The sequence below is a fragment of the Symsagittifera roscoffensis genome, chromosome 1 (genome assembly GCF_963678635.1).
Source record: "Symsagittifera roscoffensis chromosome 1, txSymRosc1.1, whole genome shotgun sequence".
Lineage (NCBI taxonomy): Eukaryota > Metazoa > Xenacoelomorpha > Acoela > Convolutidae > Symsagittifera > Symsagittifera roscoffensis.
The window spans coordinates 3,404,641-3,429,399 of record NC_087062.1 but is presented as its reverse complement, the minus strand read 5'-3'; the positions used below and the strand labels follow the sequence as shown (position 1 = coordinate 3,429,399).

Sequence of the window (24,759 nt, the reverse complement as noted above, 5' to 3'; positions counted from 1 at the left end):
AATTAATTTCGACCTTTGCGATATCGGCTTTGTGGTTCATATTGAGGCGTTTTGTGACTGAAAAAGTTTTCTGTGTGCGTGTGTTTGAGATAAAAAGGGATTTGATTTTTTTTCGTTTTAAGCCAGTTGTTTGCAGTTGAGAGTTTCTGCTCAGGTATTTTCGGCTTTTTACCGCATGGTAAGTTCTCTCCCGAAGCTAATTTAATTTATTGAATCATGGGTTGCAATAATCCTACTGTCTATGCTCTGAGGGTCCGTATCTGCTCTGAGTGTCGCAGATACGGATCTTAATTGACGGTTTTAGGCATAGAAAGTTAACATGCAAATCACTGTGAAATATGGCCGGTATGGATTTTCGAATTCCTGAAACTAGGAGTTTTTGTTTTAAGTTAATGCGATGGGCAAGTGGAAAAAAGTTAAACTTGATGACGCTTTTGCATCTGGGTGGGACGATAATGCTTTTTGCCTGGGAATAGAAGAGTTCGATGAAACTGATTTGAAGAACGATCCGAAACCTGTTCAAGATGAAAGTCAGTTTCCTGGAAATGCCAAGAAGAGGAAGAAGACCAAAAAACTGGAATCTTTGAAGGAGGAACAGCAGAATATAACTAAAAAATCTCGTTTCTCAGAGAGGCAAGTTTCGATATCCAGTGAAAAGAAGAAAGCCAAGTCTAAAGTTTCAAATGATTTTTTCGACAAGGAGGGAAGTGATGTTGAAGATACAGTGGATTTGACAGCCAGTGTAACATCGGAAATTAATACAAAACAAACTTTAAAAGATCAGTCGGATAAACTATCTGATAAAACTATTGTTGTCAAGGATAGAACTTTAATTAATGAAAAACTGGCCAAAGTGACAAAAAAGAAGAATAAGAAAAAGAAAGCTAAGGGAGGTTCTGTCAATGAAGCAACTGCTCACGAAAGCTGGGCTGAAGTTGGAAATAGGGTTGAAGAAAACGTTCGAGATCAAGAAACCTCACCCGACAAAGTATGGAAAGATGTCTGCGGAGTTCCAGCTTCGGTTTTAGATAATTTGCAAAGACTGAAGTTTATAACTCCTACTGAAATTCAAAGAAAAATTTTACCGATTGCAGTTGACGGAAAATTTGACATCATTGGAGCCGCGGAAACTGGAAGTGGTAAAACTCTTGCCTACGTCATTCCTGCTATAAAGCGCATTTTAGAAGTAAGATCTGGCTCTGGTCAAGTGAAAGGACCTAAAGTTCTGATTATACTACCTACGAGAGAACTTGCAGTGCAAGTCACCCAGCATGTAAAAGAGGTTATAGTGGGAGTTGTGCCGAAGATAAGCTACGTGACTATTGTAGGTGGTCTCGCTGTTCATAAACAAGAAAGAGTTTTGAAAAAAGGAGCACCAGATATAATTATCGCAACTCCTGGAAGACTGAATCAGCTTCTGAATGGAAGTGATATTGAGCATCTAAGCTTGCTGATGAATGTACGTTGTTTAATTTTGGATGAAGCGGATCGACTTTGCGAGGCGGGTCATTTCAAAGACTTGGAAAACATTTTGAAGTTTGTATACTCAAAGAGTAAAGCGAATAACGAAGAGTTGGACGAAGAAGAACTTGCAACAGAAAGTAGAAAGGTTCGTAAAAAAAGGCAAACGTTGGTACTCAGTGCTACATTGACTGTTGCGAATAAAAATAGTGCGCTCGGTAAATCAATATCTTCAGATCCAACTATAGCAGCAATTGCTCCAGTGCTGACTAAGTTAACTTTTTCAAATCCACTCAAAGTTGTCGACATTACACGATCAGTGGTAACTGCTGAGAATTTAACTGAGCAGAAAATTCTTTGCGAAGCTGACGAAAAAGATCTTTATTTGTATTATTGTTTGAAAACTTTACCAGAAGGACGCAAGCTAATTTTCGCTAATTCCATTGATCATATTCGTCGATTGCATTCACTGTTTACTTTGTTACAGTTTCCATGCAGATGTTTGCATGCTCATATGCAGCAACGTCAAAGACTTAAAAATTTAGAAGCATTCGCGAAGTCTGAAGACAGCGTTTTGTTTTGCACCGACGTGGCGTCCAGGGGACTTGATATTAAAAACGTGAGACATGTCCTGCATTACCATCTCCCTAAAACTTACGAAACGTACGTGCACCGAAGTGGCCGAACTGCTAGAAGTGGTTTAGACGGTACCTCGATAATGCTCGTGTCTCAGCCAGAAGTTAAACTGTTTGTTAAAATTTTGACATCACTTAATAAGAAGGAAGACAGCATTGAAACTATTCAAATTGATGCCAAGATAGTTAAAAATTTGAGTTCGAAGTTACAAGTTGCTCAAGAAATTGAGCAGATTGAACATCGAAACCAAAAAGTGACTAAGGAAAAATCTTGGGTTTCTAATTTGGCCAAAGAGATGGATATTGAGTTCGAAGAGGATGAAAAATTGACAGAACACAAATCGACCAAAAAGTTGGAAAATTTGAAAATGCAGCTCAGTCAAATGCTCGCTATGAAAAGTGTCGACAAGCCAGCTGTTAATATAAGAAACCCTTGTGCATATATATCAGACTTGAATTAATTTTCTCAGCTCAGATCTTTTCAACTATCTCGTGTTGCTGTCTCATTGTGTAGTTACGTTTAAGTGTCATGACAACTATTTTAACACGTTAATTAACTCATTCAAGGGCACATAATGAATTGATGCTCTGTTTGTGAATTTCAAATTTTGTTTTTCATTATAGCAGTAATTTTGTTAACAAGTTCATTTTGTGTAGTTTTTCACGAATTTGTTGTAGTCCACCTCTCCCTCTTCGTTCACTCCGGTGTCGTCCACCCAGAATTTGATTTCCTCCTCGTCGAAACTCTTGTCGAACTCCTTCATTTTTTCCTCCAGAACTTCGGGACTGTACTTCGGCAAAGTGTTACAACAGTTGCATTGTTGGTGATTTGTATAAAAAAAATATATATATATTTGGTTTGCCGTTTCGTGAGCCGGAGTTTCAATTTGAAATTTTAACAAGACTGCTCGTATCAGGGCGAAGCCCTGAATGTTCCGACTGCCTTTTAAGGATTTATGGAGCAGTAACAACATTAAAAAATTAAATGTAATAAAATAAAATGAAGTTTTTTTTTAAATTTGAATATTTTTATGAAACTCATCCCCCCACACGCCATATGAAGTACAAAAAGATAGATTTAGCTCCTTGTAACAAATCAATTATGGCAAATAAGCTTCTTGCAACCAATTTGGAACGATTTTAAGACGGATTAAATCTCCGCTTACGCGTTAATAGCGCGAAATATATCGCGCGTTAATTGTCTCAAATTGGCCAAAATGGCAATCTTTAAACCCCCGTAACTTTACGACAAATGATCACAGGTGAAATATCTTTTCAAATTTGAGCTCAGGACAACAATACTTTTTGAATGTTATTAAAAAATTCCGTCAAAAATGGCTAGTTAAAAAGTCGAAAAAAAAAACCCACCCGAGCACAAATATTCCGTTACTTTCGTATCGAAAGTCGGAACAATAATGGTAATCCAACTAGTAATTATCGGAAAACAGTAAAGTCTTCACTAATCGATTTAAGGCCATCAGATTGTCCCCATTGTTAATACATATGATTATAGTTTAACCCCAAAAATTATAGTATAACTTATGCTTTTCGTGTCTTATGATAACTATTGTAGCACGTGACCTGAGGTATCCTTTCTTGTCTGGGTCTGCCTCTTCAAGTTTCTTGAGGAGCTTCTCGTTGCTCTCTTGCGATTTATGGACTGAGAGGATCTGAAGGAAGTCTTCGAACTCGTACTCTTCACACGGAGTCACGTCACAGTCCTCTGGAATAGAAAAGATTTTCATGATTTTTTCTAGAGAAATCTGTAGTCTATTTACATTTGATAGTTGACCTGGTTCTAAGAAAGAAATTGAATTAATTGATTAATGAAAACTGCAAGAAAATAGGTTTTGGTGCTCTTTACTTTCATTTGTTTTGTAAATGAAAGTTCAAATTTTCATTCAAATTCTTATGAATTTAGATGACTCAATGACTTATTTGACGTTTTCGAAAACAATTTACTTTAAGTTCAAATTCCTAGTAACTTCATATTAACTTAACATACTATAAGTTAACTTCCGGTATTTTGGAATGTGGCTTTAAATTCGGTTCGGGTTAGTGTTTTTGGGTCGTTCATGTGAATGCGAAATTGTATACCGAGTAGTTTCTTGACTTGATCGCCCGTCCACTCTTTAGTGTCAGTCGCGATCCCCATCAGATTGGCCATCCTTTCCACGTCAATGGTCCCTTTCTTATCCTCCTTGTCTATCTGGCAGAACTTCTCATACAAATCCTCGATTTCGCTTTCGGTCGGCATGTCCGCGAAGATGTTCATGTTAGTGTTGCTGCTAATTGAGAACTTCTGCTAAAAGCTGTTTCGTTGTCTGGCTGTCCTTAACGTCCAAGTTGTAACTTCTGATGTTTGACTTTTGAACCACAAGTCAAAATGAAGCCTCTTTTGATAGCGAACGTGGTGATTAGAAACTTCGATTGAATGTTTCAATTTTTTCGTGTTCGGAGTGTAGTTTGGGCTTCTAGATCAGATTAACATCACTTGGTTGGGAGTTGTTTTTAAAGCGCTGTTTTTAATGCAAAAAATGATAGTTGAATTTGATGTTTTTCTGCTTAAAGTAAAATGTGAGCTTTTTCAGAGCGTGTTGGTCGTATGTCCCGGGAGTTCACTAGCTGGGCCACCCAGAATGGGCTCAAAACAGACTCGACCTACATCTGCGACGACAGGACATCAGGCAGGTGTCTCCGGGCATCCCGCAACATCCGCAAGGGCGAGAAGCTCCTCTTCTGTCCGCCTCGGTTCATCATCAACAACCAGTTCATAATCGGCAACACCAAAGTTGGAAAATACGTGATGCAGTATCCACAGGAGCTGGACCCCATGCAACTTATGATGGCATTTCTCATTCTGGAGTTTGACAAAGGAGACGAATCCAGTTTCAAACCGTTCATTGATAGCCTGCCGAAGAAGTTTTCTCTTCCAGTTGTGTGGAACCAAAGTCTTGGACAATTGCTTCCGACAGAAATGAACAACAAGTATTCAGACTTTTGCGAGTATGTGAATGCTTGCTCCTCGAAGTTGAAACGAATGGCAGACGAATATAATCTGAAGATCAGTTCGAATGATATAATATGGGCATTTTGTTGTGTGAACACTCGGTGTTTCTACGTTGCAGAACACATGAATCCACTCCTCGACTGCGCGAAGATCAAGAACAACATGGTTCTGATTCCATACCTGGACATGTGTAATCACAGTCCGAATGTCGCCACTGATTATGATGTGAATGTTGACGGGTGTGATATATTTGCTACAAGTGACATCGAACAAGACTCGGAGATCTTTCTGCATTATGGGGCGCATAACAATTACGTGCTCCTCATCGAGTATGGGTTCGTGGCCTCGAGCAATCCACATGATTGCGTGATCTTCACTCGTGAAGATCTGATTTCAGCGTTAGGAAGCTTCAGTGACAAGTTGGAACCTTCGAATGAGTTTCGGAAGCTTTGCGGGAAGGAGCTGTTCTTTGTTTCGGAAGGTGAACCAAGTTGGACTCTTATTACAATGCTAGCAGCGCTGAAGACGAACGACTTCGACTTCTTCCTGGGCGAGTATTTCAGAGGATGTCTCGAGTTTCCGAGACAGCCAAATTTATTGCGAAAGGTGTGCGAGTATAAACGAAAGCAGTACGAGAAGCAAATAGAACAGTTGAATAATTTAACATCGGAGTCGGATGATGATAAATGTCATAGTGGCATTCTTAGAAGCATGTTGGATTCTCGAATCCAGATCTTGGACGATCTTCAGATCTGAAAGAGATGAAAAAGAGACGCTAGGTGGAGCCTAGTTGGCACAGCTGCTGTGCTAACTCACCAAGTGTGCCTGTTAGTGTTAGCAACTTGTGCTTGAATATCACTTACCAATTGCCAAATGAACAAACAAATCAATAAACCTTAGTACAAACAGACACACCAATTGACCTTGGTCGACCTTCGTCCGCCCGACCACCGGACGAAGATAGTTTGACCTTCAACTAACACTGGTCAGCAGATTAGTGCTATTCTCTACTAAACCGACACACAGCAAAGCACGTTAGTTGTGAATCTTCTCTTCCCGACCGCTTCCAGTGAGAAAGAATGCTCGAAATATTTGCGCGCTTTATCGTTGAAGCATTAATAAAGGCTTTATTCTTCATCTTACGTTGCCAAAGAGGCGGAGCTGTTCGCTTATAGTGGAAAACTGACTAAGATTGTTTTATTTAAGAGTCTAATTAAATGATAAGTTATGTTCATTTTTCACTTAAGTTCAATTATAATCCAAAATAAATTTTTATCATTAATTTCATTTTTCTATCTTAAACTAGTGAGCTTGACTAGCTACTCGAGTTAAAACTCACCGCGCCAGTAATGAGATACATTTATAATTACTGTTTATAAAAAAAACCTTTTGATTATTGAGCAACTTCACTGTTTTCGTAAAAGAAAGACATTTATCCATTTTTTTTTTAATTGTTAACGCTTTTGTTATTAATTTGTCGTATTTTCACATGGCATGTAATTGTTCAAAAGATCATTAATGTTTTCTAAAAAGTATGTTCAGTTTTTAAATCAAAAGTGGCAACATCTTGAATCTGAAGCTTTAACTCAGCAAGACTTATGTTTGAATTAGATAATTTATTTTTCGCCATCTGAAGCGTCCTTGCCATGTCATGCTGGTGAGTAAATTAAAGATAATATTGAATGCACAAACGATGCAAATTTGTTCTGACAGTATTTGGCTTGGCATTCAAATTTAAGTTTTTAATAGATTGGTTATCAGTTTTTTTTAAACCCTTTCAAGTTCGTTTTTGAATGTATCGAAGAACAACAAATGGTTTTCAATCATTAAACCTTAGTCCAAAAACAATGCCTTTATGAACTAATGGCGAGCGCGACTATGGACACGGGTATTTTTCTTCGCAAAAAATCAAATGCCATGAATAAAAATTTGATAGGGTTGATTTATGCCATGTTTATGCTTGCGATTAGTAAGCGTTATCAATCGGAATAGATTTTTTTCGGGTTAACAACTTGCTTAACAGAATCATTTGAAACACTTGAATTTTGGTCCATAATGAATTCAGTCCGGCACTAAGCCTTGGATTATATTCCTAAATTCTTTGTTATTATTATTATTATTATATTCTGTATTACGTGAACAGCTAACGATTGTTCTTTCTTGAAAAAAATTTAAAAGTCCATTTTTGTCGATAATAATCACGAAGTACACTACCATAAAGCTCTTTCAATGTGAAGTACTACGATTAACAGATTTTTTATAGGAATTGAATAATTTTTAATTGAATCTTATCGGCCGAGGCTTCAATAAATAAATCTACTTTTGAAACTAGCAGTCTAAAGGAATTTTTTGCGCCATATCATTGTTTTTGGAAAATCGAGCCTCGAAAGAAATCCGCTATAATAGAAAGCGCGAAGACTTGGAAAAAAGACAAATCTAATAGCTGAATTTGTTGGGTTTAGTTTTCTGTTGTTTTTCAGATGACGCATGTCATGTCTTCTTATGAATCCCCAGTTTTGTTGGTTGAATCTGTAAATGTGATCAGTTGTTACCTTGGTTGTGATGGGTCCAAGCACAGATGTTCTCTAGTATCTGAATGAGGCGTAGTAGTGCGCCTAGTCAAGTTCTTTTGGCAACATCGAGTCCGAAGCCATTTGTTGCCAACAAGGAAAACAAATTAGTCTCTCGTCCTGCAGTTGCTCAAGTAGGAAACGCTTCTAAGAAACCAAAGTTAGCAAATAACCAGGACTCCAATACGAAGCCAGATGATAGCGTTGTTTCTCTGTTAGAAAACAGCCAGGGCTCTCAAGATAGTCACGATGATTCGATTGAGAAAATTCTGAAGAAGCCGTTTCGGATTCCGATTTTCAACTACAATGGTCCGACTCTAGGCAGGTTGGTGTACTTTTTGTATTCAAAATAACCCCAAAAAATTGAGTATTGACTTCTGATCCATTCAACTCATTTGGTTATTAGTTTGTCCCCCTTCGTACTATTTTGATATATCCATTTTTGGCTGACTGACTTTAAATTTTTTCTAAAGGCGCTTTTGGCGCAAATATGGGGGTTTGGCTGAGAAAAAATTCCTGTGGGGCAGAAAATTTGGTCGAAAAGGTCTTTATAAGGATTGATTTTTAGGTAAAGATCAACTACTGAAAGCATATAACGCTTATGTTAAACCCATTTTACAATACGGGGTTCTGGCTTATGCGTCAACAGACCAAACTAAATTAGAAACAGTTGAACTTAAATTTAAACGACTTCTGAGAGTTATTTGCTTTAAGAGAAGAAATGAGAGCATACAAGAAATAAGACAAAAACGAAAAAACTACTTCGTAAAAAAAAATAAAAATATCTATGAATTATTAAAGTTGCTATGTAAGATTTTGAGAAAAGACTGTATATCGACCATAGTTCAGGAGGCTGTAACTGAGAAAAATATGAATACATTTTTGAATAAGAGAGTTTCAGCTAGGCAGATACCTGTGCACACAATGGAAAATCAAAAAACTTCGATAAATATTAGAATTAGAAAAATGTTCAACTTTGTTTTGAAATACTACTTAGATTTTGTACCCTGGATTCAGAGATGCACAGAATAGCATTTACAAATCTTCAGTCAGGTTTTTCGGGACAATTTCATTCTACGAAATTATCAACAGGTTAAACTCATTTATGAGTAGAAATAACATACCAAACATTTGGTCGTCAAGGTTAGGTATACTGCTGAGTTTTTGCCCTTTTTTTGCTTTCCATTTTTTTGCACCAAATCATTTTCTTTTTGATTAACTATCGGTATTAAAACCAATAAAAGCCATACCAGGATCAGAGGCTCCTGAATACGGGCTGCTAAGTTCCACGGCGTTCTCGCGATGAGATTTCTTTTGGTCGTAAATGTAGTAAATTTTACTGTGAATGGAATCTATATTGGAAACACTTTTTTATTATTGTTATTATGATTGTTTGGGAGAGCTCAGAGAATCATTTTGGTCGGCTAAAAAAATCGACACCAAATTATAGATATTTTAAAATCCGCCCCCTCCGCTTTCGAGAAAATCCTAGATCCGCGCCTGGGAGATAAGCAGAAAAGTTCAGATATTTCAGAAAAAGTAAAACATTGTCATCAAACGTTTTCTTAACAAAGTTGTAAAATTTATATATACTTACAATGACAATATATACCTAAGTTTCCTAGTTCACTCATTTTAAAAAGCGTCAAGTGAAATAATCTTTATCAGACTCCAAAATTCTATCGAGCTTGTTTTCTTTTTTCAATGCCTCTAATCAGGGGCGGATCTAGAATTTTCTCGAGATAAGGGGATTTTCAGAAATTTTGTCGACCTTTTTTTTTAGTCGACCAAATTGATTTTCTGAGCTCTCCCAAGTCACTGTAAATACACCGTTTTGACCAAATTTTTTAAAGCAGGTAAGTTTTTGAAAGGCGTTTTAGGCGCTTTTTGGAAAAATTCGACCAAAAATACGTGTTTTTTCGGCGCGCGCTCCCCCCTCAATTTTTTTTTGGCGCCAAAGGCGCTATTAAATTTTTTTTGGGTACCTCACCAAAAATAGATATCTCAAAATTGGGTCGGTTGGGGGTCGAATCCCTGAGGGCGGGGGGAGTTGTCCATCCCCCCCGCCCTAAATGCGCTACTGCCTCTAATGGCTTTGTTTGAGAAAATTGCTCTTACTGTCAAGCTTTAATGTTTTTTTTCTTCCAGCTGTAGCAAAATAAAATGTACATAAATTTGAAGCGTATGATGTTTACAATGGTAAGTTTTCATGTTTTCATTCTTTCAGGAGGGTTAAAAAAATTACTATAATGTACCTTATTACGTAAGATGTACTACAAAAGTTTAAATAATTTAATATAATTACAGTAGTTTCTTTTTCTGAAAGGTCATTGGGTATCAAGAGAAGTGGGTGTAAGAGTTCCCTTCATGATCCGAATGGGGAGAATGCTCTCGTGTTGTACTGGCCGACTGAGTTGAGTGAACACGACAAGATGAACAGTGATGCGACTAAACAGGAAGTGCATGTAGTAGTCGATCCCATCCTCTCTAGAGTTCTAAGACCACATCAACGAGAAGGTATGCACTGATTTTTTTAGGTACTAGTTTACTTGTTTGGTCCCTCAAAAATGTAGGTTCGAATCCCGTGCTGGCTTTTCATTTTAGAATATAAGCGGGTCCAATCATCTGAACTAGTTGTCACGGGACCAAACAAGTAAACTTAGTACCCTTTTATTAACAGGTAACTCTGTTCGAAAAACGAAATGATCACAAATTAACTTCTTAGTCTGCATAAATCGAATTTAATTCTGGTTAGGAAAAGGAAACCAAAAATCATTTTGCTGTCTGTATAGCATAGAATGTGCGACCTCTTTGGTTGACTTAGTCTAGTTAATTGGTTGTTTATTTCGATTTTTAACTCAAGGATTTTGTATTGGCTTCAAATTTTAAAAATTATAATCGAGCCAAAAACTTTTTATTGGTACTTCTTGAGCAGTTAACGAAGAAAATTACCCAAGAAAAAAGTTTGTTCTTTAGTTTTTGTGTATTTTCCAGTAAACCGCAGTTTTATAGACCGTTAGATGCTTCTATTGAATGAAAAACATAATTCCTGTTTGATTTATTAAACAGGTATTATGAAAACGTTTTTTTTTTTCCAGATGAGATCTGGTTTTTTTTTTTATTTTTTATTTTTATTTTTTTTTTATTTATTTTTTTTTTGAGACGCTTTTTCGAAAAATTCGCTTTCTCAAAAAACTACCCGTCAGATTCTCATAAAAGTGGTACCAATGGACTCAGTAGCGTTTCACCTACCTGCCTGCATAAAATTTAGAGCAATTTTTACCATACCCCACCCCCTACGGTCTTAGAAAAGCTTCACAACTCGGTACTTTTTTCACTTCTTGCCCATTTTTGCGGAAATTTTCGATTTCCTCAAAAACTACCCGTCCAGATTTGGGATTAAGGGTTTAATCGATAGACCAGGTTGTAGGAACCCCCCATGCACAAGCGGCTGGTCCCTAATTTGCTTAGGGGAAGAGCTATAGACTTAGGAAAAGTCACTTTTTTGATTTTTTTGCCTATTTTTTCGGAAATTATCGATTTCCTCAAAAACTACTCATCCAGATTTGAAATTAAGGGTTTAATCGATAGACCAGGTTGTAAGAAACTCCAACGCACAAGCGGCTGGTCCCTAATTTGCTTAGGGGAAGAGCTATAGACTTAGGAAAAGTCACTTTTTTGATTTTTTTTGCCTATTTTTTTTGAAATTATCGATTTCCTCAAAAACTACCCATCCAGATTTAGAATTAAGGGTTTAATCGATAGACGAGGTTGTAGGAAACTCCCCGCACAAGCGGCTGGTCCTTAACTTGCCTAGGGGAAGAGCTATAGACTTAGGAAAAGTCACTTTTTTGACTTTTTTTGGCCTTTTTTCAAATCTTTCCGATTTCCTCAAAAACTACCCGTCCAGATTTGGGATTAAGGGTTTAATCGTTAGACCAGGTTGTAGGAACCCCCCATGCACAAGCGGCTGGTCCCTAATTTGCTTAGGGGAAGAGCTATAGACTTAGGAAAAGTCACTTTTTTGATTTTTTTGCCTATTTTTTCGGAAATTATCGATTTCCTCAAAAACTACCCATCCAGATTTGGAATTAAGGGTTTAATCGATAGACCAGGTTGTATGAAACTCCCCCGCACTAGTGGCTGGTCCTTAACTTGCCTAGGAGAAGAGCTATAGACTTAGGAAAAGTCACTTTTTTGGCCTTTTTTCAAATCTTTCCGATTTCCTCAAAAACTACCCGTCCAGATTTGGGATTAAGGGTTTAATCGATAGACCAGGTTGTAGGAACCCCCCCTACACAAACGGCTCGTCCCTAATTTGTCTAGGGGAAGAGCTATACACTTAGGAATAGTCAATTTTTCGGTTTTTAGGCCATTTTTTCAAACTTTTTCGATTTCTTCAAAAACTACCCATCCAGATATGGGATTAAGGGTTTAATCGATAGACCAGGTTGTAGGAAACTCCCCTGCCCAAGCGGCTGGTCCTTAATTTGTCTCGGGGAAGAGCTGTACACTTAGGAAAAGTTTTTTTAAAAGTTTTTTGGCATTGGAACAAAGATTCAATATACTTATTGTGTGTATTTTTTAGACAATGGAATCCGCTATGCTTACGTTTTCTCGCTTTTGCTTGGTGCTATTGGCTTTGTGTTGAGTTTTTTTGTATGGTTCGAAGAAGTCCAACGAGAAGTTGCACGAGTTACGCTAGTTCTCTTTAATCAGGTCGGTTTGTTCCAGAACGTTTTTGTGATGTCAGTTATATTCAACATATTATAGTCATATTTGCAATGCTTGGACAAAAGCGTTACCAATGAATGCATAAGCTTCTCTTTCACTTTTTTTGCGTAGGAAGGGCGCTATCGACTTGAGAAACCTGAAATTTTAAAACAATTTTAAAATAATCAATATTAAAATAATCAAACAGGTCTCTCCAGCTTTCAGCTGGGCCCCTAGTAGGAATACAGTTTTATAAATAAATTAGGTTTCCTCTTTTCAAGGCTTAGAAAGTTCAAAAGCAGTGTGTGCTTCTAGTTGTTAAGGCGACTTCTTCAAGAAAAACTACAATTACACTTGACAGGGATTGTCAAAATTTGTTTCTTCTCTAACCGGTCTAAGTCAATGCGTAGTTAAACATCTTCAACCAAAAAAATGTGGTCTTTTCTGTTATATGGCCCAAAATGGCCAAATTGTTCGTTCAGCTTCTGTTGTTAATGAAAATCTTGATTTTCTTTTTTTTTAAAGTTGTTAATAGTTTCAGCCAATCAGGTTCGAGATTTACGATGCAGTTTTCAAAATAACAGAAAGAAAAGTTTTGGGCTGTATAACAGAAAAGACCCAGAAAACGAACAAAAATGATAATTTTTTGTTGACTGAAACAAATACTGCCAACATTATGGCATTACTAAAATTATGATTTTCATCAGGTGTGAAGTTTCTCTACGACTGTGTGACTGGAGTGACGATAGAAGGCAGCTATGGGTGCATTCTGGCAGACGAGATGGGACTGGGCAAGTCTCTCCAGTGTGTCACTCTAGTCTGGACTGTGATCAGACAAGGACCCAACAGCACCCCGCTGTGTCAACGGGTATGTTCAGCTCAGCTATGTTCTCTTTCTCAAAAGTTCACTTCATTCGCAGTCCGTCAGATCTCGGGATTTTAAAAAAAATCTTTGAGATAAATATTGGAATGATTGGAGTAAACTTAAAACGGACAAAATTAAATTGAAGTAGTTTGTGGTCTATTTCAAGAAAAAATTCTTATACGAAAGTCATGAAAATAATAGATAGCTCAAGGTCCGCTGCAATTTCATAATTGCTTGCCAGCTGTTCTCAAAATTGGCACACAGCTTCTTTTAATTAATTCTGTCAGTACAAATTATATATATAGCAATTATGTACAAATGTACAAAAGTATATAGCAGTTTTTTTTAAATCAGTTGCAATTTAAGGGAATTTAATTGGATATAACTTAACGTTACTTTGCCAATACTTTAAAAAAAATTCGGGCTAGCTTTTTCATACAGCATTAGTATGAGAAATTTTTTGAAAAATTAATTGTTAGATATGATTAAAATAAATCTTTATATAAGTTAATGTAAGTTATGAGAAGTATATTTTACAGGTGATCATCGTGTGTCCTTCTAGTCTGGTGAAGAACTGGGCCAATGAGTTCAAGAAGTGGCTGCCGAACAGAATCAATGTGCTGACCATAGACAGTGGGGCCAAGGACGAGATAGACAAGAACATCAGTGGATTCATGCGCCAGATACGCATTGTGCAGCCAGTCATGGTCATATCATACGAGACATTCAGACTGCATGTCAACGCCATTAGCACTGGTTAATACACGCTTACGTGTTTCGTGAAATTAATGGAAATATGAAATTCTGTAGAAAAATCGAAAAAGCCGACAATGCTTTTATTCTATCTTCCAAAAATATACCTTAACCAGGGGCGGATCTAGGATTTTCTTGAGGGAGCGGGTTTTCTGAGCTCTTGCAAATCACTATAAAGACCCCATTTTGAGCAAATTTTCTGCGCTAAAGGCAAATTTAAAAAAAAGTGCTTTTAGGAAGTTTTTGGCTAAATTTGTTTTTTCTCTGAGTATATTTTGGCGCCTTTAGAAAAATTTTAGGATCAGTCAGCCAAAAATGGATATCTCAAAGTAGTACAGTAATACAAAGGAGGGACCCTTTGAGTCGGCTGGGGGTCGAATCCCTGAGATGATGATGATGACTGTCTCTGAAATTATCAAGATCTTTTTACTTTTTTTGCTGTTCCTGGCGAAAAGATGTGTCTTTTTACCGGAAAAAATGTGCATCTTCATTGAATTGTTTTTCTTTGCGTGAAAAATTGCGTCTTACAGTATAAAATACAATAGTTTTAATTATTGGTATATTGAGTAGCTGTTGTTTTAAATATTAATACCACCAAATCTAGAAAATTGTTTACAGGAGTGGTGGACTTGATCATGTGTGACGAAGGTCACCGTCTCAAAAACTCCGAGAACCAAACATATCAAGCTTTGTCGAATAGTTCGGCTAAGCGAAGGGTTCTCCTATCTGGAACCCCGATCCAAAACGACCTTCTTGAATACTTCAGTCTTGTCCACTTTGTGAACTCTGGGATCTTAGGAACCGCACAGGAGTTTAAGAAGAAGTTTGAGACTCCGATTTTACGAGGACGAGACGCTGACGCAACTGATAAGCAGAAAGATGCCGGAAATGAAAAATTGCAGGAGCTTTTGGGAATTGTGAACAAATGTATTTTGAGAAGAACTCAAGCTCTGCTAACGAAATACCTTCCAGTGAAATACGAAGAGGTTATATGTTGTAAGTTAACCCAGTTTCAAGCTGATTTGTACAACGGATTCACGTCAATTCTCTGCAATAAACTGGATACGAATTCATCGTCTTTAAGTGCAATAACGACGTTGAAAAAAATATGCTGTCATCCGTCTTTAGTTTACGAAATGTGCAAAACTCAAGATGTGTTCAAAAAATTTCTTCCTATTTTTCCGCCAAATTTTTCGGAGCATACATTGAATCCTAGTTTTTCTGGAAAAATTTTGGTTTTGGATTATCTACTGGCAGTCATCAAAAGTACGACAACCGACAAAGTAGTTTTGGTTTCAAACTACACACAAACTTTGGACTTGTTCGAAAGACTGTGCTTGAAGCGAAACTACAAGTTTGTACGGCTAGATGGTACAATGAGTATTAAGAAACGAGCTAAAGTTGTTGATAATTTTAATGACCTTGCAAGCGAAGACTTCATTTTCATGCTCAGCAGTAAAGCTGGAGGCTGTGGCTTGAATCTGATTGGTGCTAATCGTCTGGTCATGTTCGACCCCGATTGGAATCCAGCCAATGACGATCAAGCTATGGCTCGAGTTTGGCGAGATGGTCAAAAGAAAGTATGCTACGTGTATCGTCTGCTAGCTACAGGGTCGATAGAAGAGAAAATGTTGCAACGTCAAGAGCATAAAAAAGCTCTGAGCAGTTGTGTGGTTGATAATGAAGAAAATGTGGAACGACTTTTTTCGTTGCAAGAGTTGAAATCTCTGTTTCGATTAGACTCTAATACGGTCAGTGATACGCATGAGAAATTGAAATGCAAAAGATGTGTGAATAATATCCAGTCTAAATTACCACCAGAAGACAGTGATTGCAATTCGGATTTGTCCCTGTGGAATCACTGTGCGAATAAAAAAGACTTGATCGATTTGAGTCTGAAGCAGGTTTGGGATAGTTGCCCGATATCGTTTGTGTTTTACCACAAGTCGCATACACAGAAAACCACTGTTTGATGTGACTTAATGATTTGAATAATTATTTCTGTTGGTTTGTTGAATGAAATTTTTAATTGATAAGCAATTTTGTCTGCTAGTTTTCCAAAAATCCAGTTGAAGAGTAAATAAAAAGGCTCTAAGCACTGGCGGATTTAGGGGGATTCGACCCCCTGCCGACCCAAAGGGTCCCCCCTTCGGTACTTTTTAAGAAATCCATTTTTGGCCTACCGACACTAAAATTTTTCTGAAGGCGCCTTTGGCGCCAATATATACTAACTTTGAGGGGGAGCGCGCGCCTAAAAACCGCAATTTTTTGTTAAAATTTTCCAAAAAGTGCCCATAATGGCTTTTTTACGTCTTTTTTCAAAAATTTGCCCGCGGCGCTGAAAATTTGGTCAAAACAGCTCACTTTTAGTGCTTTAGGAGAGCAGCTCGGAAAATCAAATTGGTCGACCTAAAAAAAAGGTCGAAATTTTTTTTGAAAATCCGCCAACTTCCCCCCTCGAGAGAAAATCCTAGATCATCCCCTGGCTCTAAGGAATATATTTTGTACCATACTCAACCTCTGCGAGACAATCACAATCCTAGATCCCTCTTTGAGTTTTCGGCTGGATAGCTTTCATTCTATGGCAATGTAACGGCTCTGTCAGAAAAATTGGATTGTCTTAGGCACATTTAAATCAGTACTGGGATGTGTTTTATCGCTTGATAAACTTCAGTTGTGATTACGTAACTCTGAATGTCTTTATTGCTTATGTAACTTCCGTTCTCATTGCGTAACTTCAGTTATTATTATGTAACTATGACGGGCGGAGGTGGCGAGGCGAAGAGCACTAATGCAGTCCAGATATTCGGAAATGTCTTCATATCCTTTATCGGGGCAGGCGTGCTCGGACTGCCCTACGCTTTCAAAGAGGTGAGACTATTCACTGCTTTTCTTCATCTATTTGATGATTTTTTGTTCCAAAAAGATGGATGTTACGCAATAATAGAGGTAGTTATCCGAAAATTTTGCATGGGTCAAATAATGGTCTTTAGAAAAATTCCATTTTTCCAAAAATTCCAAATTAAGAAAAACTCTAAATATTTGAGTCAGAAACTAATATATTCAAGTGAATGTCTAAACTCGTCTAAATGGGGGAGGGAGGGGGTTGGGCATGCGGCCATCACCTTGCACGATTTTATTGTCTCAAGGTCCGAATTTAGGGTCGAAATTGTATCAAACAAGGAAGACTATAAGCGATGCGCAAGTCAACATTATTATTGATTCAGGCCGGATTCCTGGAAGGTGTCTTTATCATGTCAATGGTCGCCATACTAAGGTTAGTGTTTACATAAGCGACGATTAAATACGCTAAGATTACATAACCGATAATTTAATTACACGATCGTCAGTCTCGATGATGTTAATTCAAATCGTCGATGGATCAAACTCGTATTTACAGTCAAAGCCGAATGTTAACGAAATTAATCATAATACAAAAGTGCTCATTTTGTTTGACGTCTGGAACCATTTTTTAAACTCATTTCGCGCCTTAACAAAGTATCAAAAAAAGTCAAATTGACTAAAGTTTCACTATTTTCTGACCAATTAAGAAGCGTAATGTTGACATTAATTTGGCATTACTTGTAAAAAAAATAGTCTCATATTTTGTGCTCTTTTTTAGCACCCAGGCAATGCTGATGTTGATGTCGTGTAAAGACCGTGTTGCTCTGAGGGTGAAAAATAGTGGAGCCATGAACGAAGTATGGCCTCATACTCGAACCCAAGTCACGGGTGAAAACACATTAGTACCCACTCAAACAGTGTCCAATGGCCATCAGGGTTCAAGACATTCGAACGGGGCGAGAAAAGGTCAAGCAGCTCAGACAGGGTTACCAAATCATTCGTTGCTCGCTTTGTCCTCGAGTGAAGAAGATGACGGCGATGGGTCTGATTATGAGTTGATGCCCGTTAGAAAACCAAAGAAAAAAGTAAGCATTTTTTATTGATTTTTTAATCCTTTTTTGAACACAGTTCTTCTTCGGAGTTTTCGTTTCGACCACTTAATGAAATGGAAAGGAACTATGGCTTCGACGTTGGAACCTTTTTCGCGTGATTTCACGAACTTCAGATGAAGCGCGTAGTGGATCGAGCGTGGTGCGTTTTGATGTACCGACTAAAGGAGTTTTATATCTTCTAACAACTAGTACTTGATTACATTTCTCTCAGGAGAAATAAATTCTTTCTTTATTTCTTTTACTGCTCAAAAGCTTCAGCCTATGCTGAAAAATTCGCGAAACGGCCTTCTAATGTTACACATTGCGTTTAATTTGTTTCTCTCAACCTAACCACCAAAAATTTACCTAACTATTAAGAATGAACACAACAGCAGTTTTCTGCTTTGAGATAAACGGCTGGTATATTGGTCATTTCCATCGTGAATGAATCGACTTAACTTAACTTAATTTACATAAAATATAAAAAGTTGTAATAAGTTAAGATTTTGTTAACCAGGGGAGCTAAAGCGGTTAATTTTAATAAACTAAGCAGCTCATGCTATTTTGGACCTCTACGGTCGTCGTCGTTAAATCAACCGTCGTATGATCGGTTGATCCTAAATTTGAGTTTTCGTTTCAGGTAGTTTACTACGAGTCATATCATCACGTAAGTGCAAAACAGTCAACCTATTTTCTTTGAAATCTTATCCCCTTTTAGGTCACGAGGGGTTCCACATTTCCTTCACTGATGTTTGCAGTTTGTTCACCCTTTCATGCACCAACAACCTTTTGGCACCTTAGTGTGGTTGAATCTAAATCCGTTTCATCTGTCCTATATTGCCTTAAAGATAGTTCTGAATCCCAAATATCCAGGCATAAATTTATTCAAGTTGCTTGATCAAAGCACAGCTGAACTGGTGATAGCATGTTTATGGTTTGTTTTGAACAACTCAGGTCACTTTTTCTCTTGAAGCCTGTTGTCTTAGATTGAGACCACCGACTGGAAGATAAATTTGCGACCATAAATTCAATTTAGACCCCCTGAAATATGCCCCCTGTTACACCTACAGGCGTCAGCGGCCACTTTTCCTTGTAGAGATCCAAGAAATGTTTTGAAAACAAATGGCTGCTTGCTTAAACTACATGGCGCCATGATTTGAGCTGCATGTAGTAAACTGTTGCAATTTTGCGATTAATGGATTTTGGGTTCGGACCTGACTTGTCACGACGTCTGCGTGTTTGTCAATTCGCGGAATCAATCGCCCGCCAATTGGGGCTAACTGTTCTAAACGGGGGTTCCTCTTTGGGGTAATATGGTGGGTTTGGTTAGGGTAATCCAAATGGCAGAAAGATCGAAGCGTTAATTAGAAATGAGGGTTCAGTATCAGTAGCTGAAAGAAATATCGAAAGGTTAGGCAAAATATTATCAAAAGCTGAAAAAAAAATTATTCAAAATATTGAGAAAATTTTTTTAAAAAATCAGTTTTTTCGCAAAAAAAAATATTTGGAACTATCTAAAATTTTCTGCTTCTCCGTATTTCTGCCAGGAGATTAGTCCCAGCTTTGATCTCAATTGAACCACGTCAGTTGAACTTGTCAATGTATGATTAAAGAGTTAAGAGAACATACATTGTGCCGCCTGTTGCAACTGCGTAAATGACGCCTGCTGCAGTTGCAAGGGTAAATAAAGAAGTCATGTACATAAACAAATCATGTGCTTATATCCTGAAGCACAAATTGTTTAATTAGTTAGAATTAGAGATATTGAGTTGAATCTTAATTAGCTGTTAGTGAAAGGTGAAAGCATAAACTGAAGTTGTGCTAGAGTGAATAGAGAAACTTAATTCTATTTTTAAATGAAGTGCGAAAGTGTAGGACTCCTGAATTTTAATTTTTAGAATTTAGGATGTTTTTGCTTTAGCTGAAGAACAAAGATCTGGATTACGCGGATGTAGGTAAGCTCCAATTATTCTAACCTTCCTAAAAACATTTATTAAGATTTCAGATATAACCATTAAAATAATTGAAAATGAAAAATATATCAGTTCAAGTTATGTTAATAGTTTTTTTTTGGACGGCATACGAGCAGACGTGTGCTCGATGTTGAAAAATAAGCTCGGCTCTTAATCATTTCTCGATAACCGATCTATGTACATTATCGTTTTTGAATTCTGTCGCTAAACAGTTATGAAAAACAGAATTTTGTGTTGTGATCTGATTGCCCTCGCGTAGTTGCAATTAAAGCAATTGGACTCCCAATGAGAATTTTTCTGTTGCGATTAGTTTTTCATAAAACGAACCAGTAACAAACTAGCAGAAAATCACTGAATCATTTGAGGCATGTTTTTTACACAAGCTGAGCGATACAATTAAAAGTTCTCATTAAATTGGTAGCACTTTTGCAGCTATTAGAGATTTGGTTTATTGTTAACTGATGTTTGAAGAATATCAAGCAAACATAGCGCAGATTCTAGCAAATTTGTCTCATAATCTCTAAGTCGAGTGGTCGATTCCGGCACAACAGATTTTTTCATTAAATCTACGTTTTCTTGCATTTGTTCACTTTTTGACTCTTTCTTATCTACGTGAAATTATGAGCCCACTCAATTTAAATGAAAAATTTTATTTGAATCGAGCAATTTAAATTGAAAAAAATTTAAATTGCTCCGGCGGTATTCGATCCGACGCGAAAGTAAAAAATAGTCTCATCATTTTTTTTTCCACATTTCGCTGTTCCGCGGAAAAGCAATAAATCTTAAAATTTCACGAAAAATGTGATGAATTTTGAAACAAATAGATATGCACAAAAAATTGCTATGGAATTCTTTTCTTAAATTTGCGAAAAATCCCCAAAATTGGCAGAAAAACTGCTAAAAACAGACTAAAGAAAATTTTAAATTACTTGAAAAAAATTCAATAGTTTCGGAAAAATTTAAATTGAAGCCAACAATTTTTATAATTTTTTTTTATAATTTAAATTTAAATGGACATCACACTGATTTAGGTCTTTGTAACTGCTTCTGACATCCAGTTGTTTCTTTTTACTCGGATTTGATGAACGTAAATGATACTCATATATAGGTCTCTATGATTTTTTTTTATTTTAAACTTACTTTAAAACGTTAGAAAAGTCTTAAAATTTGTTCAGACTACATTTTTTTTGCGGTTTGACTCTTGATTTTTTCCAAGTTCAGTTCAATTTATTGTGAGTAAAGGAAGGAAAACTCCATTTTTGAGCAGCGAAAGCGTAAAAATCAGAAAAACGTGATCAACTTCTTGTTTCGAAAATGGAATTTAATTTTCAGATTTTCCAGCGTAATATATGTTTTACTTATTAGTCCAGTAGTCTCAAATTGGGTTAATTATATGAAAAAGTGCCCATCGTTATTTGTTCCAGAAATTCAAACAGCTTTAAGGGCATCTGTTTTTTCTTCGAAAATTCAGTTTTAAAAAAAAATGTATTTTTATTTACTGTTTACATGCGTTCATAGACTCTTTTCCCATTGTTTGTTGGCTGTGTTTTTCGAAGAAAACTAGTAAAATATGGCTTAATACATTAGCGAGTTTTAGTTATAGTAGTCTAATATTACGGCTATTCTTTTTTCTAATCTAAGTTGACGATAGCTTTTTGATAGCAGGTGCTTTGACATACGATTAGTAATAAGTTAACGCATTTGATGCTTTTTTAAATCATCAAATAAACCTAAAAAAAATATTTGTTCAAAACAACATAACAGTAATAAAAACAACATAACAATAATTTACACATATTGTGGCTGTATGTTTTCCAATTTATTACACGCAAAGTTAGTGTGCATGCCTTCAGTTTGTTATATTCCAATTTATTACATGCAAAAATGTGTCTGCTCGTATTTTGTGCCACTTTTGCTGCATCGCTTTGGAAAGTTTTAGGCATATGTAGCTGTTTTGTTTGTAAATAAGCTCGCAAGCAGGTTCGAATCTGACGCGTATTAAAGTTCTATTAATTCGAGGCTTATTTCTATTTCTTTTTTCACTTAAAATGCTGCTTTTCGTCATGTTTTTGCTAGTGGTTGCGAAGCAATGCTTCGGCTTTGTGTATTGACAAAAAAAATGCACTTTTGTTAGTTATTGTCTTAGTTTTCTCAGAACGACTCTCCTTGTTTTGAATACCTTTAACAGTCTTAAAAAGTCATTTTCATGTCTTTTGATAAAACATGTAACAGAATTCCAAGAATTTGTGTTTATCTCATTGTTAAGAGTCTATGAGAGTAGTGAAGACTCTTATATAAATTTTAATGATTTTTTTTGTTTTTTTTAAATGGAAGAGTTAAAATTTCAGACTCAAACTTACTTTTTTGCGGTTTGATTTTTGATTTTTCTTAAATTCAGTTCTTTATTATTGTTAAAAGGAAGGTAAAAAGTTTATAAATTTCCCAGCGAAACATCAAATTTACTTATTAATCCAGTTTTCTCATAAAATGTTCATAATGAAGTTCAAGCCGCTCTTACGGCATCTGTTTTTTCTTTGAATTTCGAAAGCTGAGATTTTTCAAAAAACATGTCAGAATTTTATTTCTGTTCACTTGCGCTCTTTGACTCTTTTCCAAATTTCTGTTGGCTGTTTCTCGATTTCCGTTCATTTTCTATTGGCTATCTTGCAGTGATGCACTTGCGTTATATCGCATGTGATTTGAAGATCCGCTCAGGATATGTTTTTCAAGTTTTTGTTTAAAGGAAGGCCAACTCAGCTATCAACAGTTGAAGTATTAAGGTCAAAAAAACGTGATCGCCGTCTAGTTTTGGAAGCGGATTTTTGGTTTTCAGATTTTCCAGCGGAATATAAAGTTTAGCTATTGGTTCAGTTTTCTCAAATTGTGTTTTCAATCATGAATTGTTCCAGAAAATTTAAATAGCTTCACGGCCGTCTGTTTTTTTCTTTGAAATTCGAAAGTAAAGATTTTTAAATAAACAAGTTTGTGTTTTTTTTTGTTTTTTGCTATTAATGACTATTTTTCAATTGTCTGTTGGCTAGGTGTTTACTTTTGCAAGAGCAACTGTATTGGGATCGGTTACTAGCATTTTTCTCCGGTGAAAACTTTGTTCACACGACTCATTTTCTCCGCGGCCAACAGCTGATGAACTTAATTGTGTTTAAAGTACCCGTTTTTCTATTCGAGATTTTTTCTAGTAGATTTTTGGTTTAATTTATCTGTTTTTCCGCTTGAAAAAATACTTTGTTTTGGTGATATTAGTTTATTCGCCTCAAACTTTCGTTTATGAGTACTTAGAATGGGGGTGAGGCTTTTAAACTACTAGTCTCAGAGTACTAAGTTCAAAATTTGATAATAATTTTTGATAGTTTTTTCGACAAGATGTGCCACGCACGGTCCTAGTTTTGTCATCTTAGTTGCCACATTTCAATTTCTGTTTCAGTAGTAATATAACCCACTCATTTTTATTTTTCGTCATATTGTATTTTTCGTCCTTAAAATTGTATTTTTCGTCCTTAAAATTGTATTTTTCGTCCTTAAAATAAGTCACTTTAAAATCGTCCTTTTTCGTCCTAAAAATTTTTCTTAGAAAGATTTTTTTCGTCATTTTTTAAAATATTTGTTTTGACGGAAAAGTTTTGTCTCATTTTATTTTGACTAGCTTGTTATGCAATGTTTGTAATATGACGCAGTTATACTATGCTTGCAACACATGAAATTATCTTTGTCTTCATTGTCTGAATTATGATTATATCCAAAACAAAAACTTGAAGCCAAAAACTTGGTTTTCTTTTTTTTCTAACATGATTCATTCCATCATTTTCGTTGAATTTGTTAAATGAGTCTTGCAGGTGTGTTAGAGAATGGATCGATTGTTTTAAATCTTGAAAACTAAAAATTTTGGGAAAATTTGAAGTATGTTTAGTTTTTTTCACATGGTCGTTTTCATGTCTGAATTATGGCATAAAATTATAACGGCTAATAATTTGCCCATATTAGTCTTCCAAAATCTTAGTGAATCGGCGATTTTTCTTCGCTCGCTTATCACTATTATCACTGCTAATTAACGCTAATGAATTTTTCGAAAACAGTAGTCGCTTAACGCTATCGCAATCATACCTCTCCATGTGATAAGTGTGGAATATGTGGGTAACATTGCAATTATTTCAGCTGAGTTTGCTCTGGGTTACTTTGGCAAACTAACAGTCGAACTATCCCTGGTCGTGTCACAGACAGGTAAATAATTAATTTCATTAATTTGAGAATAGTAGAAGCAGGGCCATAAAAGCAGGAATCTTGATAGTCATCGATAGACATTTATCGCTAGTTTTTTGTTTCAATTTTATTGGTTATCTATTTTCACGATTCGAGATGATTTGATGATATTTTGAAACCTGTAGCTTTTTTGTTTCAATTTTATCGGTTATCTATTTTCACGGTTCAAGATGATTTAATGATATTTTGAAACCTTGAGGCCGGTTAGATATATGAAAAATGTGTGTTCAACGTCTATCGGAGAAGATACTAGAATAATTGACCTAGTTAATTTCGATACAAAATTGCGAATATTTTTAAATAGTATCTTAGTTCTTCTTGGTTCAATTTTGAGAATAAATTATACAGGCTTTCTTAGTTCTTTTTTAAAACTCAAGGATGTCAGGCGAAATTAAAACAGTTGGTTTGCAGACGTCTCTTAATGCGAATAGTTGATTTTTTGGACATTTCAACATTCAAAATCATCAGTGATAATGTTATTAAGAGAATTTATGATCATCGCAGTGACTTTTTACAGTAACAAATATAGATTATCTCTTTATCGATGATTTTTCAGCCCTAAAGTAGAA

At 36.1% G+C, this 24,759-nt stretch overlaps 5 protein-coding genes across 6 annotated transcripts in view; 4 read left to right on the top strand and 1 right to left on the bottom strand.

The window, feature by feature from the left end:
- Positions 1 to 24,759, top strand: part of LOC134857014 (uncharacterized) — a 290,454-nt gene that overhangs the window by 253,622 nt on the left and 12,073 nt on the right. Inside the window, exons 2-7 of one of the 2 annotated variants that reach the window (XM_063873336.1) lie at positions 16,747 to 16,878; positions 17,235 to 17,284; positions 17,630 to 17,936; positions 18,583 to 18,609; positions 19,864 to 19,897; positions 24,086 to 24,151. In XM_063873336.1, coding sequence (XP_063729406.1) covers positions 16,765 to 16,878; positions 17,235 to 17,284; positions 17,630 to 17,936; positions 18,583 to 18,609; positions 19,864 to 19,897; positions 24,086 to 24,151 — 598 coding nt within the window. In that variant the 5' untranslated portion in view covers positions 16,747 to 16,764. Of the gene's footprint in view, positions 1 to 16,746; positions 16,879 to 17,168; positions 17,285 to 17,629; positions 17,937 to 18,582; positions 18,610 to 19,863; positions 19,898 to 24,085; positions 24,152 to 24,759 lie in introns of those variants that run through there. The other variant, XM_063873337.1, reaches the window with a different exon arrangement.
- LOC134857002 (ATP-dependent RNA helicase ddx24-like) lies at positions 362 to 2,572 on the top strand. Its single transcript, XM_063873322.1, has one exon. The coding sequence runs from the start codon at positions 398 to 400 to the stop codon at positions 2,555 to 2,557; it is 2,160 nt and encodes a 719-aa protein (XP_063729392.1). The 5' UTR covers positions 362 to 397; the 3' UTR covers positions 2,558 to 2,572.
- LOC134841607 (uncharacterized) lies at positions 2,741 to 4,371 on the bottom strand. Its single transcript, XM_063857669.1, has 3 exons — positions 4,194 to 4,371; positions 3,678 to 3,819; positions 2,741 to 2,882 (listed from the first exon to the last, which is right to left on the bottom strand). Exons 1-3 carry the CDS (start codon positions 4,369 to 4,371, stop codon positions 2,741 to 2,743), a joined length of 462 nt encoding a protein of 153 aa, XP_063713739.1.
- LOC134853673 (SET domain-containing protein 4-like) lies at positions 4,691 to 6,388 on the top strand. The gene has a single exon (XM_063869683.1). It carries the CDS (start codon positions 4,702 to 4,704, stop codon positions 5,860 to 5,862), a length of 1,161 nt encoding a protein of 386 aa, XP_063725753.1. The 5' UTR covers positions 4,691 to 4,701; the 3' UTR covers positions 5,863 to 6,388.
- LOC134857001 (DNA repair and recombination protein RAD54-like) lies at positions 7,553 to 16,038 on the top strand. The gene is made up of 5 exons (XM_063873321.1): positions 7,553 to 8,001; positions 10,003 to 10,193; positions 13,097 to 13,257; positions 13,794 to 14,010; positions 14,626 to 16,038. Exons 1-5 carry the CDS (start codon positions 7,703 to 7,705, stop codon positions 15,978 to 15,980), a joined length of 2,223 nt encoding a protein of 740 aa, XP_063729391.1. The 5' UTR covers positions 7,553 to 7,702; the 3' UTR covers positions 15,981 to 16,038.